Source organism: Mobula hypostoma, chromosome X2 (assembly GCF_963921235.1).
Source record: "Mobula hypostoma chromosome X2, sMobHyp1.1, whole genome shotgun sequence".
Taxonomy (NCBI): domain Eukaryota; kingdom Metazoa; phylum Chordata; class Chondrichthyes; order Myliobatiformes; family Myliobatidae; genus Mobula; species Mobula hypostoma.
Genome location: NC_086129.1, coordinates 20,615,172 through 20,633,003, shown reverse-complemented (window position 1 = coordinate 20,633,003; position 17,832 = coordinate 20,615,172). Strand labels below are relative to the sequence as shown.

Sequence of the window (17,832 nt, the reverse complement as noted above, 5' to 3'; positions counted from 1 at the left end):
CGAGAATATCTCTGACAAGGTGAGACCAAATGAGATGATGAGAAGCATACTCTTTCTTTGTCTCTGTTATGCATTGCTAATAGCAGGGCTGTGGGAGATGGCTGGTCGGTCTGGCAGTGTGAGGGAGGCCAAACACAAAAGAATGACAGGCAATAATGGCCAATTCCAGCACAGAGTAAAAGAAAGAACAAATCACTTAAAGTTGGAGAATTCAATATTGAGCCTTGCAGATTGAAATGTGCCCAGATGGGAAATGAGGTCCTGTTCCTTTGACCTGCTTTGGGCATTATTCTGACAGTGCAGGAGGTCACAGATAGATTTGTCAGAGTGGACGTACTTTGGGGAATTAAGGAGGATGCGTGTGCCTCAATGTGCCTTGTCCCACAGGAATATCAGCATTCTGCCTTGCTCTCCAGAATGCATTGGCAGTGTTTGTGTTTCTGATTTATTGTTCAGAGACACCTCCTCCCCATTCCCCATTGTGTCATTGTGAGGTGACTCTTCTTGAATCATGTAAAAGATGTTCAATACCTTAAAGGGACGCAAGACACCAACATGTCAATTCACGAATAGGGAGGTAGATATGTATATAACGCTTAATAGCAGCTCTTCAGACCCCGCTCAGTGAGCCTATTCTTTAGGTGAGTTTGGGCACTGTATGCTTGTGGGCTTTTCACAAGGGTAAGTGTTATAGCCAAGTCTTAATCCTCACCTGACTTCAAATATACTTCCTAGCAGGATTGTTTGATGGTCCTGTCCAAATATTCTATTTACACCTACAATTAAGAACAATAGTAATGCCACACCTGCTGCCAAATTGTAATTAGATTAACTCAGGAACTTTTTTTAACTTTCTCTCCTCTGCTCTCATTCACCTCCCTCTATTTACACCTCCTCCAGACAGATCAGCTGTGATTAACAAGTCTGCATTGCCATCACAGTATTATTCCATTTCTGCTGGATTTAGACCATAAGACCATAAAATATAGCAGCAGAATTAGGCCATTGAGCCTCCTCCGCCATTTCATCATGGCTGATCCAATTTCCCTCTCAACCCCATTCCCCTGCCTTCTCCCTGTATCCTTTCACACCCTGACTCATCTAGAACATTTCAACCTCTGCCTTAAATACACCCAATGACCTGGCCTGCGGTAACAAATTCCATAGATTCACCACCCTCTGTCTAAAGAAATTCCTCCTCATCTCTGTTCTAAATGGATGTCCCTCTAGTTTGAGGCTGTCCCCTCTGGTCCTAGACTCCCCCGCTATAGGAGACATCCTCTCCACATCTACTCTATCTAAGCCCTTCAACATTCAAGAGGTTTCAATGAGATTTCCCCCATTCTTCTATAATCCAGCAAATACAGGCCCAGAGCCATCAAACACTCCTTATACAATAAACTTTTCATTCCTGGAATCATTATCATGAACCTCCTCTGAACCCTCTCCAATTTCAGCACATCCTTTCTTAGATAAGGGGCCCAAAACTACACACAATAGTCCAAATGTGGCCTCATCAGTGCCTTATGAAGCCTTAACATTATATCCTTGCTTTTATATTCTAGTCCTCTCGAAGTAAATGTTAACGTTGCATTTGCCTTCCTCAGCACCAACTCAAGCTGCAAGTTAACTTTGGGAATCCTGCACGGAGGTCTCCCAAGTTCCTTAGCTCCTCTGATTTCTGATTTTTCCATGAATTTAGAAAGTAGTCTATGCTTTTGTTCCTTTACCAAAGTGCATGATCATACACTTCCCGATACTGTAGTACATCAGCCATTTCACTGCCCATTCTCCTTGTTTGTCTAAGCCTTTCTGCAGCTTCCCTGCTTCTTCAACGCTAGCTGCCCGTCCACCTATCTTCATATCATGAGCAAACTTTGTATCATTCGCAAATTGTACACAAAACAATCAATTCCATCATCCATTTTGACACATAACATAAAAAGAAGCGGTTCCAACACTAACCCCTGCAAAACACCACTAGTCACCAGCAGGCAACCAGGAAAGGCTCCTTTTATTCCCACTCTTTGCCTCCTGCCAATCAGCTTATTCCTTATCTGTGCTAGTATCTTTCCTGTAATACCATGGGCTTTTATCTTGCTCAGCAGCCTCATATGTGGCATCTTGTCAAAGCCCTTCTGAAAATCCAAGGACATATCATCCACTGATTCTCCTGTGTCAATCCTGCTTGTTATGTCCTCAAAGAATTCCAACAAATTTGTCAGGCAAGATGTTCCATTAAGGAGATCATGCTGACTTTAGCCTATTTTATCATGTGCCTCCATGTACCCTGAGAATTCATCCTTGCCAATCGACTCCAATATCTTCCCAACCACTGAGGTCAGGCTAACTGGCCTATAATTTCCTTTCTTCTGCCTCCCTCCATTTTTGAAGGGTGGAGTGACATTTGCAATTTTCCAGTCCTCTGGAACTATGCCAGAATCTAGTGATTCTTGTAGAATCATTACCAATGTATCCACAATGTCCCCGGCCACCTCTTTCAGAACCCTGGGATACAGTCCATTTGATCCAAGTGACCTATGCATATTCATACCTTTCATCTTCTCCAGCACCTTCTCCCTAGTAATAAATAATTGTACTCACTCTACACCCTGATACTCTCAAACTTCCAGCATACTGCTTGTGTCTTCCATAGTGAAGACGGAGGCAAAATACTGTTCTAGATTATCCACCAATTCCTTGTCCCCCATTACTACCTCTCCAGCATAATTTTCCAGTGGTCTGATATCTACTCTCGCCTCTCTTTTACTCTTTATATATCTGAGAAAACCTTTGGTATCCTCTTTGATATTGTTGACTAGCTTACATTCATCTTTAGGATTTGTCTATCCTGTACCTTCCGAATTGCTCATAGAAACTCCAGCCATTGATGTTTTGCCGTCATCCCTGCTAGTGTCCCCTTCCAATCAATTTTGGCCAGCTCTTCTCTCATGTCTCTGTAGTTCCCTTTACTTCACTGTAATACTGATACATCTGACTTGAGATTCACCCTCTCAAATTGTAGGGTGAAGCCTATCATATTATAATCTCTGTCTCCTAGGTGTTCCTTTACCATAAGCTTCCAAATCAAATCTGTTTCATCACACAATCCAGAATATTTCTTCCCCTAGCGGGCTCAACCACAAGGTACTCTAAAAAATGACCTTGTAGGCATCCTACAAATTTCCCCTTTAGGATCCAGCACTAACCTAATTTTTCCAATCTATCTGCATATTGAAATCCCCCATGACTATTGTAATACTGTCCTTTTGGCATGCTTTTTCTATGTCCCATTGTAATTTGTTGACTACATCCTTATTACTGTTTGGGGGTCTCTACATAACTTCCATCAGGGTCTTTTTACCCTTGCAGTTCCTTAGCTCTATCTACAATGATTCAACACCCTCTACCCTATGTCACCTATTTCTAAGGCTTTGATTTCATTTTTTACCAGCACAGCAACCCCAACCCCTCTGCCTATTTGCCTGTCCTTTCGATACAATGTGTATCCTTCAATTTCATTGAATCACGGGCACCTTCTCTCCATTCTCACACTTCCCTCCAATTTATAATAGGTTCATGTCTAACAACCTATTGTAATCAAATGTTAATTGTTTTGATCTCTCCATGGATATTTCCTGACCTGCTGAGTATTTCTAACAATCACTATTTTTATTATCTCCTTGCCTTTGTGACTCAGTGTTAGATAACTTGTCAACTTACAGGTATCCTTGCACCTATGTTAAATACCTTCAATAGCCCTATTTCAGATTTGTGAGGGAGTGTGGCATCATTAGTTCTGTCATTTGTTTTTCTGCTCAGGCGAGCATACGAGCAGGATACACTGTGAAGCAAAGTTCTTCAGTATTCTGAGCAAAAATATCTCAACCAGAATATCTGATCATTTATCTCGTTTGCTGTTTGTGGGACTTGCACCGTGCAAAATGGCAGTAATTTTTTTTCATGTGCAAAGTCAGTGAATATGCTTCAAAAAATTTAATGAATCCATTTCATGTTTCAGATTTGCTGAGCATGTGATGTGGCACTTTTTAAATATTTTTTTCTCCAGCACATTGGGTAATGCTGTCTTAGCTTTTTGATATAAATCATTTTAGAAACATGCACTCAAGTGAACTGTTAAGTCAAACGCAATTAAGTTTTATCATGGTACAATCTTCAAAACTCAAATCAATTTTGATGAGTACATTTTAATGAGTCCTGAAATTAATTCACAAGAAAATGAAATGAAAGTTCTATATATTGATACATTTATATCAAAACTTAAAAAAAAATTCTTAGAACACAGGGTTTGTGTACGATCAAAATAATATTTGTTCATGTTTAATGAGCACAAAAAACAAGAAAAAAGTATAAATTAATTATAGAACCATTCACTACCATAGTGTGTGCTGATTATTAGTAGAGTACACAGCAACGGAAATAATGAACCTTAGATGCACTGTTATCTCACTGTTCTGAGGGCTAATGCTAGCTCAACACTTTCTTGACCTGTACATCTGCAAATATCTCCTTAAAGTGTTAATCACACTCTGTTATATTCTGTGAGGAAAGTCATTGCTCTTGTTGGAATAGTAGAGTTGGAAAAGACTGTTACTGACAAACAGGAACAGGTTGAGAATTCCAAATTTCTGTTACTCATTAGGAGAAAAAAATGTCTTAGTTTTGTTTAATGTCTAACACTGATTGAAAATCAGGTCCTCTTGTACTGGATTCCCCAGTAGAGGAACAATCTGTCCGTATCTTTTTCATGGAATCCAGTTATCACTTAAAACACCTGGATTAGGTCATTCATTCCAACCTTTCTAAACGCAAAGGAGTGCCTACTGTGTATACCAAACTAGTTCTCATCATCCAACCATTTAAGATCTGCTGGCTATGATACTGCAAAAGTGGCATTCTGTCAGTGAGAAGCCCCAAGAAAATTACATTGGTGTGGAGAGGGCAGGAGGAAATGAAATAGCATTGTCAGAACAAAAATATCCAAAACTTGTTCAAGAATTCAATTCACCTCACATTGTACAATAGTATCCAATGTTCCCTAACACCCTGCATTTTGTTTTATTGAAAGATGATTAGAGGAATAAAGTAACACAGAGCAACTTTTATTCATTACTCCATATAAAATCACTACATTCAAGGGGTTATTAAAATCAAGACAGCTCTGACAAAAAAAGGGCAGAGAGAATTCTTTGTACTTCAGAATCATTGAAAATAAATATGCCCATGCATTATAGATTTGATTAAAATTCAAAATTGTCCTTAATATTTCTGCTGTTTTATAATGCCATAGTTTTATTTTTTTATTCTCAGGATGACATACCTCAAATCGGTTTTATAGAACATTGCAAAAGATTTGATTAAAATTTGTATGGATTCTGATGAGACAGTTATAAATATTTCATTACGAGGTCTTGGACTAATTCAAACTGACATGTAAAATAGTGTGGAATCCTCTTGAGGAGCAAGTTTTAGCCCAAGGCAAGGCAAGACTGCTGTGGGATGAGACATTGAGAATCTGAGAGAAGCAGATTGCCGGGATTAGTGGATTAGAGGCAGGGATTAGTGGATTAGAGGTAGTATTATTGCCGGAGGAAGAGAGCAGCTGTTGGAGATCTTGCAGTCTTGATCCGGTCACTCAGTCACTGATCTGCCTCATCCCTTTTCATCACCGCGAACACAACCAAGATCACACGGAAGGCCCACTGTAAACCCTTTGCAATAGTCACCATTAACTGCACTATATCTGAGAGCTCCACCTTATCTCTCCCCATTCTCCCAACATTTACTTATACGATGCCAACCATCTTCCTGTTTGCTTGCTTAGATATCTCAACCTTATGCTTGTATGTATGGGTGTGTGCATGTGAGCATCCGTTTGCAGCTGTCGACCTGTGCTTCTTGGTTGCTCACTGCATTTGAAGTAGATGCAGCGGTTAAGTTAATGACCAGCAGCCAGAGTTGGGACTATTTAAATACCACCATGACAGCTGGTGAAATTAAATTCAAGTAATTGAATAAAAAATTTTTAAAAATTGAAGTAATGATCTCAGTAACTATGAAACTGCTGGAGTGTCACTAATTTCCTGCACTCTTGCTCTCATTCCCCTCACTTATTGGACAGAGTTGCCCTGGTCCTCACCTTCCTCCCTGCAACCTTCACATTCAGCAAATCATCCTTTGCAACTTCTGACAGCTCCAACAAGATTCTGCCACCAGAAACATACACCCCTTTCCTCCCCTTGCAGCATTTTGAAGGAATTACTCTCTTTGTGATTCCCTAGTGTGCTCTTCCATCCCTGCCTAATACTCCCCGCCTTAGGGCACTTTCTCATGTATCCAAGAGGTGATTCATCTGTCCTTTCATCTCTTCTGTTCCCAACATCCAGGGACCCAAATGCTTTTCAGTTGAACCCATGATTAATTTTCATTTCTTCCAATCCAGTGTCCTGTATTTGGTGTTCACAATATGGTCTCCTCTACACTGGAGAAACCAAACATATAGGATGGGTCAGAATTATATTGTAGAATTATCCAGCAAGGAGATTGGTCCTTCAGCCCAACTTGTCTATGCCAAACAAGCTTCCTACTTAAACTAGATCCATTTGTCTGTGTTTAGTCCATATCCCTATTAACCTTTTCTATCCATGTAGCTGTCCAAATATCTTGTAAGTCTTCTGCAGCTTCTGTGGTTGAATCCCCATGGTTCCTGTAGCATGGTGACCAGAACTGCACCGAGTACTCCACATGCAGTCTCACCAACATCTTGGCATCCCAACTCCTGTACTCAATATCCTAAATGATGATGGCAAGCATGCCATATGCCTTCAATATCACCCTGTCTACCTGTGCACGATCAGGTTCCTGTCCCAGTGCCCTGCCATTCATGATGAGGTTCTGCCCTGGTTTAACTTCCCAAAATGCATTACTTTGAATGCATTAACTTCAATCTGCCATTTCTTCACCACTTTCCTAGTGAGCTGCAATGAACCAGATTTGATCAGGGAGCTTGAAGGTAAAGAGATCCTTAGGAGGCAGTGATTGTAATATCTTAGAATTCATTCTGCAGTTTGAGAGGAAGAAGATAAAGTTAGATGTATCAGTATTACAGTGGAGTCAAGGGAAATACAGAGGCATGAGAGAGGAGATGACCACAATTAGTTGGAAGGGAACACTAGCAAGGATGACGGCAGAACAACAAAGGCTGGGGTTTCTGGGAGAATTACAGAAGCTGCAGCATTGATATGTCTCAAAGATGAAGACATATTCTAAAGGGAGGATGAGGCAATTGTAGCTGCCAAGGGAAGTGAAAGACAGCATAAAAGTAACAGAGAGGGAATATAATAGAGCAAAAATTAGTGGGAAATCAGAGGATTGGGAAAAATTTTAAGAACCAACAGAAGGCAACTAAAAAAGCCAGAAGGAGAGAAAAGATGAAATATGAAAGTGAGCTAGTAAACAATATAAAAGAGGATACAAATATTTTTCAGATATATAAAGAGCAAAAGAGAGGGAAGAATGGATATTAGACAGGTGAAAAACGATGCTGGAGAAGTAGTAATGGGGACAAAGAGTTGGCAGACAAACATAATAAGAATTTTCTGTCAGTCTTCACTGTAGAGACACAAGCAGTATGCATGAAATTCAAGAATGTCAGGGGGCAGAAGCGAGTGTAGTTGCGATTACTAAGGAGAAGGTGCTTGGAAAGCTGTAAGGTCTGATGGTAAGTAAGTCATCAGGACCAGATGGACTACACCCCAGGGTTCTGAAGGAGGTAGCTGAAGAGATTGTGGATGCATTAGAAGTGATCTTTCAAGAATCTAGATTCTGGAATGATTCCAGAGGATTAGAAGATTGCAAATGTCACTCTACTCTTTAAGAAGGGAGGGAGGCAGAAGAAAGGAAATTATAGGCCAGTTAGCCTCACCTCAGTGGTTGGCAAAATTTTGGAGTCTATTATTAAGGATGAGGCTACAAGGTACTTGGAGGCACATTGAAACATAGAAAATAGGTGCAGAAGTAGGCCATTCAGCCCTTCGAGCCTGCATCGCCATTCAGTATGATCATGGCTGATCATCCAACTCAGAACCCTGTACCACTTCCCTCCATACTCCCTGATCCCTTTAGCCACAAGGGCCATATCTAACTGCCTCTTAAATATAGCCAATGAACTGGCCTCAACTGTTTCCTGTGGCAGAGAATTCCACAGATTCACCACTCTCTGTGTGAAGAAGTTTTTCCTAATGTCAGTCCTAAAAGGCTTCCCCTTTATCCTCAAACTGTGACCCCTCATTCTGGACTTCCCCAACATTGGGAACAATCTTCCTGCATCTAGCCTGTCCAATCCCTTTAGGATTTTATACGTTTCAATAAGATCCCCCCTCAATCTTCTAAATTCCATCGAGAATAATCCTAGTCGATCCAGTCTTTCATCATATAAAAGTCCTGCCATCCCAGGAATCAATCTGGTGAACCTTCTTTGTACTCCCTCTATGGCAAGGATGTCTTTCCTCAGATTAGGGGACCAAAACTGCACACAATACTCCAGGTGTGGTCTCACCAAGGCCTTGTACAACTGCAGTAGTACCTCCTTGCTCCTGTACTTGAATCCTCTTGCTCTGAATGCCAGCATACCATTCGCCTTTTTCACCGCCTGCTGTACCTGCATGCCCACTTTCAATGACTGGTGTATAATGACACCCAGGTCTCGCTGCACCTCCCCTTTTCCTAATCGGCCACCATTCAGATAATAATCTGTTTTCCTGCTTTTGCCACCAAAGTGGATAACCTCACATTTATCCACATTAAATTGCATCTGCCATTAATTTTCCCACTCACCTAACCTATCCAAGTCACCCTGCATCCTCTTAGCATCCTCCTCAAAGCTAACACTGCCGCCCAGCTTCGTGTCATCCTCAAACTTGGAGATGCTGCATTTAATTCCCTCATCCAAGTCATTAATATATATAGTAAACAACTGGGGTCCCAGCACTGAGCCTTGCGGTACCCCACTAGTCACTGCCTGCCATTCTGAAAAGGTTCCGTTTATTCCCTCTCTTTGCTTCCTGTCTGCTAACCAATTCTCTATCCACATCAATACCTTACCCCCAATACCGTGTGCTTTAAGTTTGCACACTAAACTCCTGTGTGGAACCTTGTCAAAAGCCTTTTGAAAATCCAAATATACCACATCCACTGGTTCTCCCCATCCACTCTACTAGTTACATCCTCAAAAAATTCTATGAGATTTGTCAGACATGATTTTCCTTTCACAAATCCATGCTGACTTTGTCCGAAGATTTCACCGCTTTCCAAATGTGCTGTTATCACATCTTTGATAAGTGATTCTAGCATTTTCCCCACCACCGATGTTAGGCTAACCGGTCTATAATTCCCAGGTTTCTCTCTCCCTCCTTTTTTAAAAAGTGGGGTTGCATTAGCCACCCTCCAATCCTCAGGAACTAGTCCAGAATCTAAAGAGTTTTGAAAAATTATCACTAATGCATCCACTATTTCTTGGGCTACTTCCTTAAGCACTCTGGAATGCAGACCATCTGGCCCTGGGGCTTTATCTGCCTTTAATCACTTCAATTTACCAAACACCACTTCCCTACTGACATATATTTCCCTCAGTTCCTCCATCTCACTGGACCCTCTGTCCCCTACTATTTCCACAAGATTATTTATGTCCTCCTTAGTGAAGACAGAACCAAAGTAGTTATTCAATTGGTCTGCCATGTCCTTGCTCCCCATAATCAATTCACCTGTTTCTGTCTGTAGGGGACCTACATTGGTCTTAACCAATCTTTTTCTTTTCACATATCTATAAAAGCTTTTACAGTCAGTTTTTATGTTCCCTGCCAGTTTTTTCTCATAATCTTTTTTCCCCTTTGTCCTCCTCTGCTGGACTCTGAATTTCTCCCAGTCCTCAGGTGAGCCACTTTTTCTGGCTAATTTGTATGCTTCTTCTTTGGAATTGATACCATCCCTAATTTCCCTTGTCAGCCACGGGTGCACTACCTTCCTTGATTTATTCTTTTGTCAAGCTGGGATGAACAATTGTTGTAGTTCATCCATGCGATCTTTAAATGCTTGCCATTGCATATCCACCGTCAACCCTTTAAGTGTCATTTGCCAGTCTATCTTAGCTAATTCACGTCTCATACCTTCAAAGCTACCCTTCTTTAAGTTGAGGGCCTTTGTTTCTGAATCAACTATGTCACACTCCATCTTAATGAAGAATTCCACCATATTATGGTCACTCTTACCCAAGGGGCCTCTCACGACAAGATCGCTAATTAACCCTTCCTCATTGCTCAAAACCCAGTCCAGAATAGCCTGCTCTCTAGTTGGTCAATACCCAGTCTGGAATAGCCTGCTCTCTCATGATAAAATAGACTAAAGTCAGCATGGTTTCCTTCAAGGGAAGTCTTGCCTGACAACTCTGTTGGAATTCTTTAAGGAAATAATAGGCAGGATAGACAAAAGAGAGTCAGTGGATATTGTTTACTTGAATTTTCAGAAGGCTTCTGACAAGGCGTCGCACATGAAGCTGTTTAGCAAGATAAGAGCCCATGGTATTACAGGAAAGATATTAGCATGGGCAAAAGATTAGCTGACAGTCAGGAGACAATGAGTGGGGATAAAGGGAGCCTTTACTGGTTGGCTGCCGGTGACTAGTGGTGTTCTGCAGGGGTTGGTATTGGGACCACAGCTTTTCACATTACATGTCAATGTTTGGATAACAGAATGGATGGTTTTGTGGCCAGGTTTGAGGACAATTCTAAGACAGGTGGAGGAGCAGGTAGTATTGAGGAAGCAGGAAATCTGCAAAAGGACTTAGGCAGTTTGAGAGAATGGGCAAAGAAGTGGCAGATGGAATATAGTGTAGGAAAGTGTATGGTCATACATTTTGGTAGAAGGAATAAAGGCATAAACTATTTTCTAAACAAGAAGAAAACACAAAACTCAGAGGTGCGAAGGGACCAGGGAGTCAATGTGCCGGATTCTCAGAACGTTAATTTGTCGACTGAGTTGGTGGTAAGGAAGGCAAATGCAATGTTTACATTTATTTCAAGTGTACTAGAATATAAGAGTAAGGATGTAATACTGAGGCTTTATAAAGCATTAGTTAGACCGGACTTTAAGTATTGTGAGCAGTTTTGGGCCCCTTATCTAAGAAAAGATGCGCTGGCATTGTAGAGGGTCCAGACGAGGTTCAAGAGAATGATTATGGGAATGAAAGGGTTAACATATAAGGACCGTTTGATGGCTCTGGTCCTGTACTTGCTGGAGTTTAGAAGAATAAGGGGGTTGTTACTGAAACCTATCAAATATTGAAAGGCCAAGATAGAGTGGGTGTGGAGAGGTTGTTTTCGATTGTGGGTGAGTCTAAGACCAAAGGGCACAGTCTCAGAATAGAGGGATGTAGATTTAGAAAGGAAATGAAGAGAAATTTCTTTAGCTAAGGAGTGGTGAATCTGTGGAATTCATTGCCACAGATGGCTGTGGATGCCTTGTCCTTGGGTATAGTTAAAGCAGGGGTTAATATGTTCTTGATTAGTCAGGGTGTGAAAGGATACAGGGAGAAGGCAGAAGAATGGGGTTGAGAGAGATAATAAATCAGCCATGATGAAATGGCAGAGCAGACTCAATGGGCTGATGTGCCTAATTCTGCTCCAGTACCTTATAGTTTTATAATCTTATGGACTAAGATTCAAGATTCAAGATTGTTTAATGTAATTTCCAGTACACAAGTGTAAAGGAGAATGAAATAATTGTTACTCCAGATTCAATGCAGCGCAAAAAAACAGTAAAATAAAGAACACAATAATTTCAAAAACACCAATAAATATAAATACATAAGATAGCTTATATACATAGATTGATTGTATGTCCATAAAGTGATGCTAGGCACATAAGATGACTTACGTACATAAGGTGACTCTGACAGGAGGTGGTAAATTCGTGGTGGGGTGAGTTAGTGGGTGGAGGTGTTGATCAGTCTTACTGCCTGGGGGAACGTAACTGTTTTTGGGTCTGGTGGTCTTGGCGTGGAGTGGGACAAACAGTCCATGAGTAGGGTGAGTGTGATCCTTCATGATGTTACTGGCCTTTTTCTAGCACATTTCTGTATATATGTCCGTGTTGGGGGTAGGCTGGTGCCTGTAATGCATTTGGCAGTTTGAACTACTTGTTGTAGCACCTTCCTCTCCACCGCAGTACAGTTTCCATACCATGCAGCGATGCAGTGTTCCTGTTGTAATCTTAGACAACCTTCTTCACTGTACACTATACCATACATTTTGGTATTACCCAGAAATTTACTAGTCATGCACCTATAATATACAGTATATGACAAACAACAGGAGAGCTGGCACCAATTCCTGTTGATACCACTAGATGACAGCTTCCTAATTGTCTCCATTAGCTCTTTCACCCTCACCCTATCACAGATAGTTCCTTTCTTTCACCCACCTTCTCAGCTACTTTAAACAAACTTGATCTTTCCCTTATCCCAGTACGTTCATTCAACAGGAGTGAGCTGAGCTTCCAGTGACCTGTCGCATTAGTTCTCCATCCCTCTTCCACTCTGGACAGCTGCATCTGGCCTTCTGCACTGTTCTAACAGTACATGTTTGACCAACAATGTCTCACCTTCTATCTGAGCATGCTGCAGCCTTCAGAACACAATTTTGAACTCTACAACTTCAGGTAGCTCTTTCTGTCTGGATCAGAACAGTACATTTCTGCGTGTCATCAATGTAGTACAGCGTTTTTATTATTCTGTTTGTGGGATTGGCCTTTCCCATAATATCATCATTTGCAACACTTTACATTGACAAAAAAAAAGCATTCCTCATTATCTCCACTAGCCCTTTCAGTCTCACCCTATCACAGATAGTCTCTTTCTTTCACCCACCTTCTCAGCTACTTTGATCAAACTTGATCTTTCCCTTATCCCAGTCCTGGCATAAAACTCTGGACCTGAAATATCAGCTGTTTCTCCACAGATGCTGAATGACCTACTGAGTGTTGCCAGAATTCTGTTCTAATATTGTTAAAAACTTATCTAGTTCACTAACATGCTTGGGTAGGCAAACCTGCCATCCTTACTCAGTCTGACCTATATGTAATTCTAGACCCACTGAAGCTGTTGGCTCTTATCTGCATCTGCAAATGGACAATAAATGCCAGCTTTTCCAGAGATAACCACATCTGGTAAATGACACACTTCAGAACCTTTTTTCCCCCTCTCTCCATCTTTATGAATTCTCTGTGGGTAAATATATTGGTCATTGACTGCAGGAGCTGGGTGTTGCTGGCAAGGCCTGTGTCCATTGCCTATCACAAGCTGACCTTAGTCAGTGTTTATTCGACTGAATGTCTCACTGGAACAGAACAGAGAGTAGTGGGGAATCAAATAGATTAGTGTGGGTCAAGAATCACACTCTGATTATACCTGGCTTGCTTTTTGCCCACGTTGTTCCATATTATCTCAACAAACAGCAGTTTAATTTGCAGCTTTGATGACAATTAATTACAGATCCTCGGACTCTCATGGTGAGATCTGAACTCAGGGCCTGCAGATCATTGGTTGAGGTCTGTGGAGTGCCCTAGCCCCTGCACCAGTTCCTACTGAAACATCTTACCACCCCCACATTTAACCCACTGGATCTCTTGCCCCTCTTCCCCCATTTGGTTCCACCTGTCCTTCACCTCTCCCTGAACATCATAGAGCGCTAGAGCACTACAGCACAAAAACAGACCTTTGGCCCATCTAGTCTGTGCCAAACTATTATTCTGCCTAGTCCCATAGACCTGCATGTGGACCACCTCCCTTACTTAGCAGATCCCAGTAGCTGGTATCCTTTGTGTTTTTGCTTACCACCACACAGTCTTGGTCTCCATCTTCACCCTAGTAGGTAAGGTGGATAGAACCAGGTGGATAGGGTGGAAGGGGAGAAACACACTCTGGTGCTCTTTGGGGAGCAGGTATAAGTGTTGTCTTGAATTCTACTGCCTTTGGTGACAACGTCTGGGAGGCAGAGAGGGTTGTCTTGGGTTACTGTCACTCTTCTCTCCCCCCACCTCTCTCCATCAGCCTTTTTGTTTTGTTTGTCTGCTCCTGCCAATCCGGCCTCTGTCTCTCTACTCCACCCCTTCCCCTCACCTGGCTCCACCTGTCTGTTACCCTCCCACCTTTCCTTGGTCCACCAATCACCTCTGCCCCTTCCCCCTATCACCCTCTACTCTTTATGCTGCATACTCCTCTCCCCAACACTCTGTCCTTTTGCACGGTCACCTCCACGCACGTTGCTCAAGCTGTCGCTTCCTCCAGCCGATCGTTCATTGGTTGAGAATATGGTCGGCTGCCTTGCACAGTCAAATAGCCTCCTGGCATTGTTCTCGGACTCCCTCAGGGTAAACAACTGCCTGACTTGAGTGTGGACGAAAACCGAGCATTGCTGTACCGGTGTCCATCGCTTTCAGGAACGGAGAAGGTAACATTAGAAGAGCTCCCGACACACTCTGCATCATATACCGCCTGCTAGGGCTCGGTGTAAGAACAACCTCTGTCCGCACTCCACAACCGCGAAACGCGACCCCAGAGCTCCGGAGTTGGTGCGCAGTGTAATGGGCAATTCCTCTCTCTCGGGCGGTAGGAGCGGCTACAGTGAACGGGAGAGACACTGTAAGCCTCGCCGCAGAGTCTCACCACCCCCCCCCCCCCGCTACTCCACTGGCGGAGGCCGGTGCTGGGATTCCTCAAAGATCTCATTGATTCCTGTCCCCGGCATCCTGCCTCCCAGTACCAGTTCCTGTCGACATACAGATGGTCCGTGTATACTGAATATGCAATGTACTTAGATTGAACACAGTCTGTGTACCGGTGCGCATACACTATGCATAGTCTGTATACATTGGATATGGTCTGTGTACCAGTCTGTGCATGGGCATGACCTGTATAACCGTCTGTGTGCGATGGACACGACCTGTGTACTGCATGTACAAACTGGACACTGTATACGCCGGCATGGTCTGTGTACCAGTTTGTGAACGCTGGACACGGTCTGTTGTACACTAGATCGCAGTACCACCGACTGCTCCGTGTGATCTCACCTGTTCAGGTGGTCAGGTTAGACCTTCGCTATTGCCTCCGCTTGACTTGTGGAAAAGCCGGGAGAGACACGCTGGCACACACCTGAGTCCAGCATCCGGCAGCCGGCTTTCATTGCTCCCGTAACAGGGACCTGGATCCGCGGCTGCAGCCCAGAGACGCTGGTGTGTGTGTGTGTGTGTGTGTGTTTGTGTAGGCACCGCTTCAGCCACGGACAGCTCCCAACCACAGACACAAACACATGCAGTGTGACCAGATGTAACGTCGGCCCTCTGCAGTCCGAGCTTTGCACGGTGTGCCCAGCGCAATTTACCAGCTCCCAGTCGTCACGGTGGCGGCACGGGAAGTAGAGATGTCCCAGATCACTCGGCGAGCCCGCCGCTGTCCTACCCGCCCTCGGGAATTTGCTGCCTCTCACCCCCGCTTTCTCCACTGTAAATGTCAGTGAACAAGCCGGTCACGCGGACGAGGGATTTATTACAATTCTCCCCACTGTCACTGGTGATCTGGGACTCTGTGGGACAATGCCTGAAGGAGCCGCGGGAACATCGAAATCCAGCCGCAGGCAGCGCGGCGGAGAAGTGGTTGGCGCTCTGTTCCAGCGCCCGCTTTTCTGCGCAAACTTGGTTCGCTGCGCACGGAGGGAACCACTTGTACTCCGCAAGCCAACACACTCACTTTGTTCCCTCTTTCCCGCTGTCTCGTCACCCGCTACAGTAATAAGGATGACACATCGGCCAATACGAAACTCATGAGGGGAGCATGTTGGTAAATAGCTCAGACCTGCCAATGTACACGGATCGATACCCAGACTCTTTCCAATGTGCACAGTCAGTGTTCATTAACTGAAACACAGAATGCCCAGCGTTCGCCTCCACTGATCCAGAACGTGCCCGGTGTACACAGACTAGCACACATCCCGCACAATGTCAGTAACCACTCCCAGACGAGTGTGTACCCAGTTCAGACTGAGCTCGAACCCCAGCATGAACACAGACACATAGATTATCCATCCCCAGCGGATGCAGCTCCTGCACAGACCATGCCCAATAGTAACTGGTAAATACACATATAATACACAGGATGAACAGAATGGTACACAAACCACATCTAGTATACACAAACTGACACGCACACCAAATCCAGTGAGTAGAAAACCCGGTGTATACAGAGACTAAGTCAATTGTACAGTCTGACACAAAACCTTCCCCAGCGGACACACTCTATTCTATACAGACTGACAGCAAGACCATCTCCACCGTACACGAGGCTGGCATACAGGCCATATACAGTGTACGTAAACTGACACAGACTATCCCCAGCGTACACAGACACCATACGTACTATAAGTGTACACAAACTGTCATCCACACCAAACGGCATGCACAGCCTGACAGGCAAACTGCATCCCCTGTACACAAGCTGGTATGCAGACCGTGTTCGCTGTAGTCAGGCTAACAGTCACTCTCCGCTGACTACTGAGACTCAGACCTTGATTTCAGACCCGTCTCCCATCTTTTCCTCGAGGTCCCAGTCTGCTAGCAGGGAACCCCGAAAGTGAAATCGACAAGTTGTGAGGATGTTGAGAGGCTGAAACGGTGTTAATGAGTGTCAAGCCTTGTCCTCTGAGACACCTGAGTGGGTCAAACCCAGGAGAGAAGGCTTGCCAGCACAAAACTAACACGTTCTTCCCCAAACACACACACATTACAGTAACAACCTGCTCCTGTCTACAGGGCAGGCAGAGAAGTGAACGATACCGTACAAAACGAGAGCCACAAGTCCTCATAAGCCACGGCAAATCATCCGCTGAAATCACAGGAGAAACAGGCAATGCAGGCAACGACAGGGAGAATAAGCAAAATTAAAGAAAATATAAAATCCAACCAGAGGCTGTTACCTTCCCCGAGGAGCAGAGCGACCAGCAGCGGGAGCAGGGGGTTCATAGCCTGCAGTACGGAGTTACCGCTCCACCGCTGTCTGCAGGGCGACCGGACCGAGCTTCCCCTGTCTGATCCCTCGGCGCTCGCTGCCCTCTGGTTACCGCGCTTCTCTCTTCGCTGTCCCGCTCCTTCCTCCGCTCAGCACCAGCTCTTCTCTGAGAGTCATTCGGATCCAGCGCTTCTACAGGCAACAACTCCGCCCACAGCGGCAGCCCGGCACCCAACAACAGGCAGCAGAGCGTCCACGGCTGACCAGTGTCCTCGCCACAGCCGTACTCACCCCGCCAGTACCTGGCGCAGGACAGTGGACCAATACCCCAGCACCGGGCAATGGAGCTTTACCTCGTCACAGGGAACTGACTAACACCTCATCACAGATGCCCCACCTCAAAGCTATGAGCCCAATACCCCACCACAGGCAGTAAATCAATACCTCAACACAGAACAATAGACTCAACACCCCAACACAGGGTAAGAGACCCAATACCTTATTACAGGGCAATGGACCTAATAGTCTACCACAGAGCATTGGAGCAATAAAACAGCTCCAGTGGAGCCAATATCCCAATATAGGGTAGTGGACCAATTTCCTGCCTTGGGGCAACACAAACACCCTGGTAAAGGGTAACAGACCCAATACCCAGGAGAGGGCAACAAACACTGTCAATACACATTGGACAATAATGCTGATTCACTCAGGACAGGACTACAACCCAGAGGGCAATGAACTGAGAACAGAGCCTTACACTC

The 17,832-nt window shown here is 44.0% G+C and overlaps 1 protein-coding gene across 3 annotated transcripts in view; it reads right to left on the bottom strand.

The window, feature by feature from the left end:
- kirrel3a (kirre like nephrin family adhesion molecule 3a) overlaps positions 1–17,355 on the bottom strand; it is an 827,580-nt gene extending 810,225 nt beyond the window's left edge. For all 3 annotated transcript variants that reach the window (XM_063038271.1, XM_063038272.1, XM_063038273.1), the window contains exon 1: positions 17,040–17,355. In XM_063038271.1, coding sequence (XP_062894341.1) covers positions 17,040–17,085 — 46 coding nt within the window. In that variant the 5' untranslated portion in view covers positions 17,086–17,355. The remainder of the gene's footprint in view (positions 1–17,039) is intronic.
- Between the last annotated feature and the right edge of the window lie 477 nt (positions 17,356–17,832).